This window comes from Mycteria americana, chromosome 3, assembly GCF_035582795.1.
Source record: "Mycteria americana isolate JAX WOST 10 ecotype Jacksonville Zoo and Gardens chromosome 3, USCA_MyAme_1.0, whole genome shotgun sequence".
NCBI lineage: Eukaryota > Metazoa > Chordata > Aves > Ciconiiformes > Ciconiidae > Mycteria > Mycteria americana.
Window position 1 is genome coordinate 16,144,240 of NC_134367.1, and position 14,325 is coordinate 16,158,564.

At 44.1% G+C, this 14,325-nt stretch overlaps 1 protein-coding gene across 5 annotated transcripts in view; it reads right to left on the reverse strand.

Moving 5' to 3' along the window:
• Nucleotides 1–11,747: 11,747 nt before the first annotated feature.
• The window catches only part of LPIN1 (lipin 1), an 88,179-nt gene continuing 85,601 nt past the window's right edge, over nucleotides 11,748–14,325 (reverse strand). For all 5 annotated transcript variants that reach the window (XM_075497923.1, XM_075497922.1, XM_075497924.1 and 2 more), the window contains one exon: nucleotides 11,748–14,056. In XM_075497923.1, coding sequence (XP_075354038.1) covers nucleotides 13,897–14,056 — 160 coding nt within the window. In that variant the 3' untranslated portion in view covers nucleotides 11,748–13,896. The remainder of the gene's footprint in view (nucleotides 14,057–14,325) is intronic.

Sequence of the window (14,325 nt, forward strand, 5' to 3'; positions counted from 1 at the left end):
AATCAGTAGGTACCTAATTTGAGTACATATCTGGAATTTCCCATTTTTGTAATTAAGAATTACTATCACAGCATTATTGTCAGGAATGGTTATTGCTGTTATCTGCAATATTCTCCACCGAACGCTCTCTCTGCAAAGGCAGTGTTTAGAAATTCAGATTAGCCAAAACTCTGCCTCTGTGTTTGTCACTGGTACATTTTGGAAATGTTATCCCTGGGTCAGCACTCATGTTGCTGCATTTTAATGAACGCTGTGAGCCCTTCCAGTTTGCATAATAGCCAATGTCTTCAAAACCAGCTGGAGCTAACACCATATTATCCCCTTTCACAAGAGTACCTGGATAGCAGTGGCCAGGACACCGCACCGTTGCCATTATTCAGTGCATGTTGTAAGTGCCCAGAGCTTCTGAAAACCAACCTGCATTTAACAGGTAGCTAAAAATACATAGGCACAGGCTTGCTTATGAGCCATAGCCCTTTAACCTCCCCACCCTGCCTACATGCCGGTGCCCCCAGCTATTTCATTTTCCTCTTGGCAATGGGGGTTTGGAAGTGCTCTGATAGAGAACTGCATCACTGTCACTTAGCAACCTTTGCTGTGTTCCCTAAATGAAGTGTTTTATTGAGGAATTCATGTAAGTTCAGCATTTATAACCAAATCAAAGGCTTTTCCCTCTGTCACCATATAATTAAAGTATAATAATTAAAGTTTAAAATAAACCTGTGAGGGCTGTTTCTCACTGATAGAAACTAGGAAAAAATGATCTAAGGTTCTGCTGTCAGTTACTGAGATTGCATCTACCTGATTTTTAGCCTCTTGTCTGCTTGTTGTGAAAGGACACTGCTGAGCTGGGGGGCTCGCCGGGAACAACTGCCTTGGAAATTGCCTCTTGCCAGAGCCTCTGTCAAGTCTTAGCTACACTTATAGTTTAGTACAGTAAGGGCAACTTTAGTGGAAGACGTGATTGTTTCCTGATTTATTTATATCAGCGTAACTTTTAGGGTGGACGAATTTCAGCATTATGGCCCTTATTCCCCTTTTTAATGTAAATAATCATAATAAAGTATTAACAAGTATACATGAGAAAATTTGAAGCAGCATAAGCGCAGAGGAGGCTTGTTCAAATTTAACAATACGCATATGGGTAATGCAGGAATATTTTTTGCATAAACCAAGCCAGTGACTATTTGAAAACATGGGCCAGTAGCTCTGAATGGTTGAAAATGGCTATCAGTACACGCTGCTCTGCTGAGCAGATTGTGGGTGACGGTCAGCTCTCTGCACCTCTTGACCCTCTCCACCAGCAACCAGCGCACCCTTGGCTGCCTCTCCCTTGGCCGGCACAGACAGTTCAGGGTGGGGAGGGAAACCGAGGCAGGGCTGCACGTGGCTGGAGACACCCTGTACCATGGGTCGGGAGGGCCTCGAAAGGACCACGAGTGCTGGGTATACAAACCAGGACGTTGGTGCTCAGGTCCACCAGCGAGGGTCAGGATGCAGCTGGGACCGAAAGCCACGAGCTGGCTGAGCTGCCTGCGTGGGTGTAAGAACTGCTTAGCCCTCCTCGCAGGAGGGGTCCCCATCCCCGGCTGAGAACTTCCCCCCGAGCAGCCCCGGGAGGCACCGAGCAGGAGACACAGGTGTGTCAGGCTCTTCGAGTGATATTTTTCCCACAAGACAGCACTAAAAAAGGAAATGAGAAGCGGCCTCCTTCATGGCTGAGATTCGCTCTGGAGGGCTGCTTCTTGCCTGCCGCTCTCCTCCTATGTTGCAACACAGGAAATTTGCTTCTGCTAACACCTGGTGTTGTTTCAAACAGCCAGATGGTCCTAACCTCAGTCTCCTGTAATTGATGGCCTACTTGTCTAACCCTGTAACTATCTCTCACTTTAGACACAGATGCTGCATCTCTCGAAATACCGTTCCACATTAAAACATCCTACCTTCCTGTTTCGCATATAAATCAATGCAGCAATTCTTACAGAAACCAGCAATGGCCTGTGTAAACCAAGAGACAGTGAGTGTAAGCAAGCAGAGATAAAATTATGCAGGCTTAAATTACAAATTGGATGCGCAGTTGAAGGATTTAGACTCACATTGCAAAATTAGCTGGGACATAACCAGCAAGCAAGCAAACGTTATTGCAGTGACCCCAAGAGCAAATCTCCTAGCCTTTGGACTTAGCCCACAAAAGCCAGGCTGCCCTGGCATATACTACTTTCTGTCATGATGACTAGCACTGTCGTGGTTTAACCCCAGCCGACAACTAAGCAGCACCCAGCTGCTCGCTCACTCCCCCAGTATGTTTATTTACAGACATTTTACAAGGGTGGTCCATAGACTAAGGGGATGATACCCGTGTATGATATCAAAGGATGGGAAGGGGGGTGCTGGGTAATGAGAATGTATTGGGTAGTGTGGGACCTGACCATAACGTAAATGGTATGGAATAAGGGGTGGAGAATGTGCTGGTTTTGGCTGGGCTAGAGTTAATTTTCTTCACAGTAGCCAGCATGGGGCTATGTTTTGGATTTGTGCTGAAAACAGTGTTGATAACACAGGGATGTTTTCGTTACTGCTGAGCAGTGCTCACACAGAGTCAAGGCCTTTTCTGCTCCTCACCCCACCCCACCAGCGAGTAGGCTGGGGGTGCACAAGAAGTTGGGAGGGGACACAGCTGGGACAGCTGACCCCAACTGACCCAAGGGCTATTCCATACCATATGACGTCATGCTCAGCATATAAAGCTGGGGGAAGAAGAAGGAAGGGGGGGATGTTTGGAGTTAAAGTGTTTGTCTTCCCAAGTCACCGTTATGCGTGATGGAGCCCTGCTTTCCTGGAGATGGCTGAACACCTGCCTGCCCATGGGAAGGAGTGAATGAATTCCTTGTTTTGCTTTGCTTGTGTGCGCGGCTTTTGCTTTACTTATTAAACTATTTTTATCTCAACCCACGAGTTTTCTCACTTTTGCTCTTCCAGTTCTCTCCCCCATCCCACCAGGAGGGAGTGAGCGAGTGGCTGTGTGGGGCTTAGTTGCCGGCTGGGGTTAAACCACAACAAACACTAATTTGGTGTTTCTACGCGCCACCTTAACTGTCTGCCCATTTCCAGAGAATCCAAATAGCCTTACACATGCAATTTGAAGAAAGAGCTCCTGGACAAACTCAAGCACAAAAAGGAAGCCTACAGAGGGTGGAAGCAAGGACAGGTAGCCTGGGATGAATACAGAGAAATTGTCTGAGCAGCCAGGGATCAGGTTAGGAAAGCTAAAGCCCTGATAGAATTAAATCTGGCCAGGGACATCAAGGGCAATAAGAAAAGCTTCTACAGGTACATCGGTGATAAAAGGAAGACTAGGGAAAATGTGGGCCCTCTCCGGAAGGAAATGGGAGACCTTGTTACCTGGGATATGGAGAAGGCTGAGGTATTCAACAACTTTTTTGCCTCAGTCTTCACTGAGAAGTCCTCAAGCCACACTGCCCAAGTTGCAGAAGGCAAAGGCAGGGACTGTGAGAATGAAGAACCGCCCACTGTAGGAGAAGAACAGGTTTGAGACCATCTAAGGAACCTGAAGGTGCACAACTCCATGGGACCTGATGAGATGCATCCATGGGTCTTGAGGGAAACGGCAGATGAAGTTGCTAAGCCCCTGTCCATCATATTTGAGAAGTCGTGGCAGTCTGGTGAAGTTCTCACTGACTGGAAAAGGGGAAACATAGCCCCCATTTTTAAAAAGGGAAAAAAGGAAGACCAGGGGAACTACAGGCCAGTCAGCCTCACCTCTGTGCCCAGCAAGATCATAGAGCAGATCCTCCTGGAAGCTATGCTAAGGCACATGGAAAATAAGGAGGTGATTGGTCACAGCCAACACGGCTTCACTAAGGGCAAATCATGCCTGACAAATTTGGTGGCCTTCTACGACGGGGTTACAACATTAGTGGATAAGGGAAGAGCAACTGACGTCATGTACCCGGACTTGTGCAAAGCATTTGACACTGTCCCGCACAACATCCTCGTCTTTAAATTGGAGAGACATGGATTTGATGGATGGACCACCCAGTGGATAAGGAATTGGCTGGATGATCACACTCAAAGAGTTGCGGTCAACAGCTCCATGTCCAAGTGGAGACCAGTAACGAGTGGCATTCCTCAGGGGTTGGTATTGGGACCGGCACTGTTTAACATCTTTGTCAGCGACATGGACAGTGGGATTGAGTGCACCCTCAGCAAGTTTGCCAACACCAAACTGTGTGGTGCAGTCGACATGCTGGAGGGAAGGGATGCCATCCAGAGGGACCTTAATAGGCTTAAGAGGTGGGCCCATGCGAACCTCATGAAATTCAACAAGGCCAAGTGCAAGGTCCTGCACATGGGTCAGGGCAATCCCAAGCACAAATACAGGCTGGGCAGAGAATGGATTGAGAGCAGCCCTGAGGAGAAGGACTTAGGGGTGTTGGTTGATGAGAAGCTCAACATGAGCTGGCAATGTGCACTCACAGCCCAGAAGGCCAACTGTATCCTGGGCTGCATCAAAAGAAGCATGGCCAGCAGGTCGAGGGAGGTGATTCTGCCCCTCTACTCCACTCTGGTGAGACCCCACCTGGAGTACTGCGTCCAGCTCTGGAGCCCTCAGCACAGGAAAGTCATGGACCTGTTGGAGCAGGTCCAGAGGAGGGCCACAAAAATGGTCAGAGGGCTGGAGCACCTCTCCTATGAAGACAGGCTGAGAGAGTTGGGGTTGTTCATCCTGGAGAAGAGAAGGCTCTGGGGAGACCTTATTGCAGCCTTTCAGTACCTGAAGGGGGCCTACAAGAAAGCTGGAGAGGGACTTTTTACAAGGGCATGTAGTGATAGGACAAGGGGTAATGGCTTTAAACTGAAAGAGGGTAGATTTAGATTAGCTATAAGGAAGAAATTCTTCACTATGAGGTTGGTGAGGCACTGGAACAGGTTGCCCAGAGAAGCTGTGGATGCTCCATCCCTGGAAGTGTTCAAGGCCAGATTGGATGAGGCTTTTAGCAATGTGGTCTAGTGGAAGGTGTCCCTGCCCGTGGCAGGGGGGTTGGAACTAGACGATCTTTAAGGTCCCTTCCAACCCAAACCATTCTATGAGTCTATGAATTTCAATTTTCTGCATTCTTCTGGTAGGCAGTCCTCTCTGGATCTTTTACTGCAGGGATCACGATGAGACCTCCTAGTGGCCACCACAGTACTAGAGGCCATTAGCAAAGCAGTGCCACTTTGAAAGTTTGAAGACCAGAAGCTTTTTACTTGACAAATTAGGGTCTGCCCTGAGCTCCCTGCTTCTTCTCAATCCTTCTGAACAGACCAAAGGCTGACACAGTACCTGGGACCCTGACATCAGACTCAGGAAACTGAAGTTGAAGTTACTGAGGCTACCAAGACCTTTTGTTTCCTGTTGTTAAATGGACACAGTATTTCTCCCCCTCCCATAGGTCAGTGAGCACAAAACTTGACTGTTGGGTGTTCAGAAGCTGAGCCACTGATGGTGGTTCAAATATCTTTCTTGCTTAACACCTCAGTTTCATATCACAGCATCTCATAGGCGTTAATGGCTTGTCCTCAGAGCATGCCTGGGACAGAGGAACTGCCATCATCCCCATCTTGTGCACAGGGAACTGAGACACAAAGCGCATTGAAGGATTCACCTCGGCCAACACAAGATGTCTGTGTCAGGGCACAGGCTGGATCCTGTTCCTGACTTGGGACCAGGTTTTTGCTTCCCAATCAGTCCTTCCATCTTGGGCAGATGGTTTTGATCCTGCAATTTCTTTACTTGTGGTAGGTATGTCACCACTCATAGTCTCATCTGGATGCGGTTATGTCCACAGTCTCAAGTTCACTGATAAACACCAGGCATGTCACTTTATAAGGTCTGCCCGCAATTATATGATGATTGCTGTAAGAATGAAGAGGTCAGGTGTAGGATGGAGATGGACCATTTAGGTTGCAGTTTCATGGGACATAGGCAGAAGCATAAGGTCCTGCTTTCCCCCGAGTCCATTTAACTCACTCACGCAAAACAAAACTATCCCGGGAGTACAGCAAGGGAGTGGGGTGAAGAATAAGGAGGAGCAAAGGAGGAGACAGGGAGAGTGACTTTTTCCTTTAGGCAGTAACAGATCGGTAGATCAGATCAGCCGCCCATGAAACCACAGCCTTGGTTTACAAGAATTTACTAGGTCAAAAGAAAATGGAAGTGATTCCGCGTCAATGATATGTGCAGAGGAGCAGTCCAGAGCGAGGGAAGAAACGAGCCTTGCAGGGAGGTGTAATACTTATGTGGGCTCTCAGGTTGTACGGAGAGTGCATTAGAAAGCAACGTGGGTGTGAACAGCTGAACCGCTCCCTATGTCACCATATCTCAATACAATCTGACACAAAACATACAAACAACTCCCCCCCAAAAACAACCCCACGCCATCATACTTTGAGAAATAAAGACATTTCTCATGCTATTTCCATTCACACAGTACATGGATCAGAAATGAAGTCCACAATACAGGGCATTGCATTTCTACATGATGTCTGGATTCCTACAGGAAAGTGAGTATGACAATATTGGGTCTCCCTCTTTCTTTCCTCTCAGTACTTTCCCAATAAAGCTGCTTCAGTTTCTGAGCCTCACAATTTTTCCTTCCATTTGTTGTCTCTGCCAGCTTGAACTTGACAGTTGAGATGGGTAACTGAAAGGTCACATTTTTAACATGATCTGCTGAATTCCTGCTTTCCCAATGTGTTTATTTGCTCTCAAGTATGATTTTATGTACATTCCCATCCACACTTTGTCTCTGAGAAGCCTGTGCTAGTAGAGCTTTTAGATTTTTCTGGCCTTTTTCAGAACTGCAGGGATGATCTCAGCCTCCCTGACATGCTTTAATATTGCCCAGGCTTGCACTTAGACAGAGGTGAAAGCAGTTCAGGACCAGATAGTGCCTCCTCTTGAGACCAAACTGAACTACAGAAGAACCAAAGCACCTCCTCAAGCCCATAGGAAGAGCCCAGCTCATCCCAGACCAGGAAGGAGAGGTCCCAATATCTCATTATCCGGCCAGCTGGAGCGCACATGGGGAAAGGAGCTACAGCCCGGACCGGGGACCCAGACCCGGCTCTTCCCAGGTACAGCGGGGACGTGTCAGCAAACAGGCAGGGCGCAAGCCCAGGCTCTGGCACGCAATCGCCTACCCGGTGTGCTGCCAGCATGGTCTCCAGCATGACCTCAGCCAGGCATGCCCCTGCTCCTCCAAGCAACGCCTGGGCACAGCCTGGGGGTCAGCAGAGGCCAGCGATTACCCCGACTTGGCAGGCAGGCAGCTGGACACTCGCCAAAGCGTGCCAGTTGGCACGGGGGCCAAAGAACGGTCCCTGCCCTGTGCTGGGCAGCGATTTATCTGTACAGACATAGCCACTGAGCCTGAAATATAAATAGTTTTATCTAGCAATGGGGAATGGAAACTGTCCCGGTCATTGGTTTTGATGTATTTATGGCTGCTTTTAACGTAAATCTAAGTTTTCAGTGCTAACGGTCCAAGCTTGCAGAGGATTCTCTCCTTCCGCCACCATAGTTTTGGCAAAAGTCAGAAACGGATACATCCACATCTCCTACCTCTTTGCCTCTCATCCTAAAGGGATGAGAGAGATTGGGAATTGGATGGAAATCTGCAGCACTCACTCGTCACACTTCAGATTGCAGTCTAGCCTGTGTATCTGAGCAGCCATCCAGATGCTAATGGAGCTGCTCCTGTGTCAGTAAGATCAGAGAAATGCTTCCACTGTTTAATTTTTGGATATTTATTGGCTGTAAATCAAAGGGCCAACATGTATTGAGATATCAGGGAAAATGTCTTTTTTGCCTGTGTTAACAGCAATGTTCTAAGATAAAGCTGTTATTTTAAAACATGACCTATTTTCACTTTGCACTAGTCTTTTTAACTGTCCTGAAAAAGAAGGATGTTTATAAAATTTTGCAAAGAAACATGAACTGTTCTACTCCATTTACATTTCTTTGTTCCAAAATGTATTCCTCTTGTTGAGATTCCAGCAGACAAGGAAAGCAGACACAGCGGTTACTTTCCAACGTGAAACTTAAAACCACAATCTCTCGCTCAGAAAACACAGAATGAGTCACAGGAAGGGGCCACTTGCTTGCAAAACTCATTAAAAGCAAGGCAAGGCAAAATGGATTTCCTGTATCAATAAATAGATTGCTGGCAGCAGGCAGAACACCTGACAGTGCTGGAGGCTACAAACCGGTCCAAGAGTAGCCTTTAGAAAAGCCAGATCAATTCTTCAGCTTGGAAACTGTATCTCCCCAGTACACAGTTTTCTTGGCATCAGTTGGCTTAATCCAGCAAAGTGCTTAAGAATACGCATAAATTTCAGTGCAGGGAGGGCTGACTTCAGCACATGCTTAAATAGGCTGATAAATTACGGCTGTATTTATTTTCCAAAGCAAGCCTTATTAAACGGATGCACGCATGATACTACAGCAATGTATATACTGCAGGCGAAAGCTTTGTTTCCCAAGTTCATGAAAAAATAAAGCCCTAGTCCTTACCTAAGCTTAAAATTTAGCTGTAATTGCAACTTTGTTTTGCTGTTAGCAGTACCCCTTGGACACTTAAGTATAGATTTCCTTTTGGTCAATGTTATTCTCTCCTGTTTGGCAAATGAAGCCAAAATGGCCTCCTCACCTCTTCTGGGCAATGCAGACAGGCAGGATTTCAGGCAAGACCGCTTAAGAGGCAAAAGGCAGAGCTCAGCGCCGGACTTGGTACCACCTCAGTTCAGCACAGGGATGGAAACAAGAAGCTGCTTTTTGGCCACTTGCTCTGTTTTTGTTCCCTTTCTTTAGTTCCGCCTAGAAGAAAACTCATTTCTCCTTTTGCCTTTATTTTTCTCCCTCACATCCCAATAGCTGGAAAGGTCTTGATGAGGATCTCTTCCCCAAAGCATCCAGCAACTGTAATTCCTCTGCACCACTGCTGGGTTTTCTTCAGAGCCAGTCTCTCGTCTCTCATTTACAACTAGCCCCTTCCTTGCATATCTCCAACATGCTACAGAACAAAATCAGGGGCTGGATCTTACTGCAAGCAAAAGAGCTAGGACTAGCCGAGGTTATGGCACTGTGAGCGTACTCCCTTCACCACCATATTTTGCTGGACTTTTATGAAAAGAAAAAAAAAACCCAAAAAACACCAACCCCAAAAAAGCCACACCAAGAACAACCTCCAGGCTTCACCTTTTTATATATTCACGGAAGAGTTGAAAGTTATATTACAGTTTTAGGCTCTAGCTCTTAATACCAACAGTCTTCTGCCTCTTGCAATGATCTATCCCGAGGTACTTGATGGCATCTGCAACACATATTGAAATAAGACTATTTATTTATAGGGAAAAAAATAATGTAGTAGTCTGGGAATATTCCCTACCTTCCCCATGGCATGAAGAAAACCCCCCAGTTTTATGGTCTTTGCTTCTCAGAAGGTTTGCTCCCTCAGACTTTTCTACCTCTAGTGTTAACAGGATATTCCAGGAGCAATGAATATGTCCTTATAAAGTTTGGTTTGCTGATGCAAAAGCACCATTTCTCTGACTTTTAATTAAAAAGGCACCTTCATTTCAAAGCCTGTCTCCAGAGCTCCAGTGTAAATGTTTATACAAGCCAGAGACATACAGAAAATAGAGAAGATTGAAGCAGCAGTGACTGCAGGCTGCCCAAATACGGCTGCTCTTGTATTTTTAACACAGAACTCGAGCTGTCGCAGAGCCTTATCAACCCCAAACATTTTTGTTTTCATACCAACTAACACAAGCCTGGCAGTATCACTACGGCTGCAGTTAGTTTGCTCAGCAAACCCAACAGAGAGCAAAAGGCAGCGCTGTGTTCTCACGGACAGGAGGAAAGGCTGTACGCTTCTCACCAGCAGAATGGCCAATGTCAAAGAAGAAGAGAGAGGGGGGAAAAAAAAAAGAAAGAAAAGGGGGAAAAAAAAAAAAAAAGGCTATCTGGTCTCATTGCCATGAATGACAACACTGCCATTCAAAAGAGATGGCTAGTTTTTCCTTAGGTCACACTAGGAATTAAGACAAAAGGAAGATTCAAAAACAGTTCTGGGGTGGGGTAGGATTCCTGACTGGTCCAGTTTGCTCCAGTTCCCATCTGGTTGCCCTTGGCTCCAAGCTGCTGTTCCCATACCCCAAAACAGCCAGAGCCCCGTCTGCCTCAATGAACTCTTTCCATTTGAAAAGGCTCTGGGTCAAACGTCGTAGCTGAACAGCAAAAATTTTGCAAGTGCTGGAAGTTACACCAGACAGCCCCGATACAAGACAGGCAATTGAGACTGGAGCTACAAAAGTCAAGCTTTACAGTTTCAACAGTTCTGCAAAAGCACTCTGCCAATACCAAAGCATACAGAAAAATAGAAAAGTCAGAAAAAAAAAAAAATGTATATTTGCCTTTATTACAATATATTTCTACCCTTGTTGCATTCAGCAGATCAAAATGAGGTGTTAAAATGATTTTCATCATTGAAGTAGCACATACATATACAGAGTAAATACTGTATATAAATAGGCTTTGAAACAATAATCCATAACTACAAATAAAAAATGCCCAATACCCTCTTTCTCCTCCCTCCCCAAATTACAGCAGTAACATTTTATCTTCAACGTAACTAATGTAACAAGTATGGTATTCTTTCCCTCACATGACACAGCTGGAGCAGTATGGTCATCAGCTTCAAGAAAATAAACATTAGTCACTCCTCACTGCTGCATGTTCTAGTTTATGTGTATTGTATAAATAGAATATACTGTGATTTAATGTGTCTGCATATTTATGTTAGCCAAATATTCTTTCTGTAACAGAAACCAGCATTACACTGCAAGCAAGGTTGAATTTTTTTCTTTCACAGAAAGAGTAGGAATTTGTTAAACCATCCCTTTTTCTTCTACATGAATTAACAAAGCAGTTTAAATATTATGCATAAAATTGCTCAGCTACCAAATCAAAATGTCTTATACTCTCTGAAAAAGTATGGTGATATTTCTAGCAGGTCAAAACTTTGATTTTCATAAGTGTCTTTTCTGTGAGCAAATTTGATAAACATTAGTTATATAAACACACATTCATTTCACTGTTCGGCTATACTTGAACTTTCAGATACAAAGGGGTATACAGTATGTCAGAAGTAAGGCCTTTAACTGCGCAGAATACAGAAATGTTGGTCAGAAGGGACCCCTGGAGGTCATCTAGTCCAACTTCACGCTTGATCTAGTGTTGGCAATCACCTGCTTCAAGTCAGCCATAACTCTGTTTAACTGTCTTGAAAAACTCCGGGAGAGATTCCGCAGCATCTCTGGGTTACCTGTACCAGTGCTGGACTATGCCTAGAAATCTGATGGAATTAAAATGACCACTCATTCACACTGTCATTTGGTTTGAAATACTAATGGCAACAAACAACCCTGGATTAACTATTTATTAAGTTATAAATAAATACATCACAGGCTTTAATTGTGGAGAACTTTCAGGGAACATCTTTTCTGGTGGAAGCTACTGTGTGTGGTACCTTAGGAAAATAGATCTTAACTACCGGGAAGGATAAAACCCACAAAACTGACAGCCTCTTAATGCAGGGAAAGGTTGGTTTCGTTTTATTTTGCATAATAAATGGATTGAATAAATGGATAAAAGGCCTATTTCAAATTCAGTTTCAACCAAAACTGAATTAAAATAGGATGCAGTTAGTATATTCATCCATTAATTCAATCATTAATGACAAGTATTAATAGATGCTTAAAGGAAAGTGTGGCTATATTTAGAGATGCAAGCATCTCAGTTTGGCAGCCTGCGATCCCCAATGATTGTCTTTCCAAAAATCCATACCAGAATTGCTTCCATCTATAAGTAAAAAGATATTTGCATTTTGTTTAAACTTTCAAGAGAGCATAATCAGTCTGGGTTGTTAAACATGCATTTCTTCCTCTTTGTGTTTGTCTAATCCTGGTATCTCCAAAATGGGCACGCACCTTGCCCAAAGCAGCCAATGTTCATGTGAAAAGGAAGACTTAGGGAGGGCTCACCACTGCACAGTGCAGCTGTATAAAGGATTGCACTTATATTCATTACCATTGAAGGCACAGGGAAATCATAAATTGGCCCCCTGACATCCCACAAACTCTGCAGCACTAAAAGTCAGAAAACCCCTACCACAGGGTTACCATCCTACCTACGTTGCTATCACTCCTGATACACAAAACCAGAATTTGTTGAAACAGAACACATGTGAGAGCAGCTGTTCCCAAACTTCTGGGTGCTAACTGACCACAATCACATATTAAAATTTCTCCTGGACCACTCTGCCTTCCTATTATTAAACTCTTAACTGAAAACACTACAAAGCAGATGCAAAACATGTATCATAGCCTCACAGATCACAAGCTGGCAGAGACCACAGCTTGTGAACCACTGTTTTAGCCATATTGAAATATAATATACATGGAATCCCATTATGCCATTTCCTGTGTTTCGGAGAACAACTAGACTTTTAAATACATTTTAAAAGGAAAAAAAAAAAAGTTTCGTTCCTAGCTACAAGCACATTTGAGGATCATTTGGCATATGGTCACTTGATGCCTACATTTTAAGTAAAGTACCACGTTGTGTAAAGGCAGACCATTTGGAAAACATTATCAATTGATCTGCAGTATTGCTTTTAGCACGCACAGTTAAGTCTTAAGGCAGTCAAAAGCAGGTAGCAAAAACAGTATCTACAGCTTGTGTCTGGACAAATACGGGAAAAAAAGATGAAAGAGGAAATTTCATTATCTTGGAGGAGGGTAAATTGCACTAAAAGCATCCATTCTTTAGGATACAAAACCAAAAAAAAATTCCATACGCTAAAAACCTGAGATGCATCATTCACCAGCATCAAAGTTCACATTTTAGCCAAAATAATGTTTCAAATAAAACTACTACATTTTGACAAAATCCTTAGTGTTCTTGGCTCAGTAACAATCTTGCAACTCAGCACATTCAGTGGATAAGATGTCTTTACTGAAAATCACTGACTTCAGTAAGATGGGCACTATGCACAGTGGCCTGTATCTTCCACTTGCACACTTACCTTAATCCAAATAGCTATTCTTGAAGCATGGTACTTCTCAGATTGAGAAAGACCGCCAGAATCTGGCCATCTTATTTAATTTGCTTTCTATTTAGATTACACATCATTTGTTTCCTCAGAAAAGTGTTACCATGTCAAAACAACAGGCTGGAATAAATCAACACCGTTCAATTGGCTTTGATAGCTACACTGATTTACAGCAGCTAGACCAGTAATTAACACTTAAACAAACAAGTCATTGGTCAAGCCAGGGGAAAGAGGAAGAATCCTTTGCTCCTTCAGAGAAAGGAATTTTGACATATGAATTGCAACCCCTGCCCGTGTCACCAGATGGTGTCAGGACTGGTGAGCACCTTCAGCTCCCTTACTTGCAGGGGGTTCTGATGAGATGAAAGATGACTTCAGTGATGCAGAAAAGATACAGTACCACTTTACGACCTTATGGCATGTTTAACTGCAACTCCAACATCACTTTTATTTGACCTTAAATAATGAAACTGTATGGCACAATTTAAGGAGCTGGGTGAAGAGCTAGAAACACAACTCCTATTCCTAGTAAGACTCCTTGTCACCTGGAAACGTGACTAAGTGTGAAAAAGCATTTTAAATTTGCTCACAGCAAAAGAATACAATGGTCACAACATCACAGATTCCAGCTGAACTGTCAACAGCAAAAGCCAAGTGCTGTTCTTTCAATACAAGCTAACTCATTCTTTGAGCTGAGGCCAACAGTTTGGAGATGCAGTTAAGATGAGGCTGGATGTACGTCCTGAGTTTCAAAAGGCGGTAGAGGTTCTCTCCAGTAGGTGAACTGGCTGTAGGTATCAGAACAAGGGAAGTCTGAAGAATGGCTTCTTTTCAGCAAAGGGAAAATGTGATCTACCACTTCACATAGTCTGACATAGCTGGAAAATAAACAAATAAAAAGAATGCTGAACCATTTCAGATCTTCTTACCTTGAATTTTTAATAAGTCCCCAAACACTAAGGAAGGGCTACTTTTACACAGACAATCATCCTCCTTAAATGAATAAAACTAAACTCAATTTTGGTGCTTAGCTTCCAGATTCACAGTTCAGATAAGAAATCAATTCATTCTAAACAACGATACTTACCTAGCAAGAAACATATGTCATTTTCCGCCCAGATTACCTGCTAAAATATTCAAGCCCCCT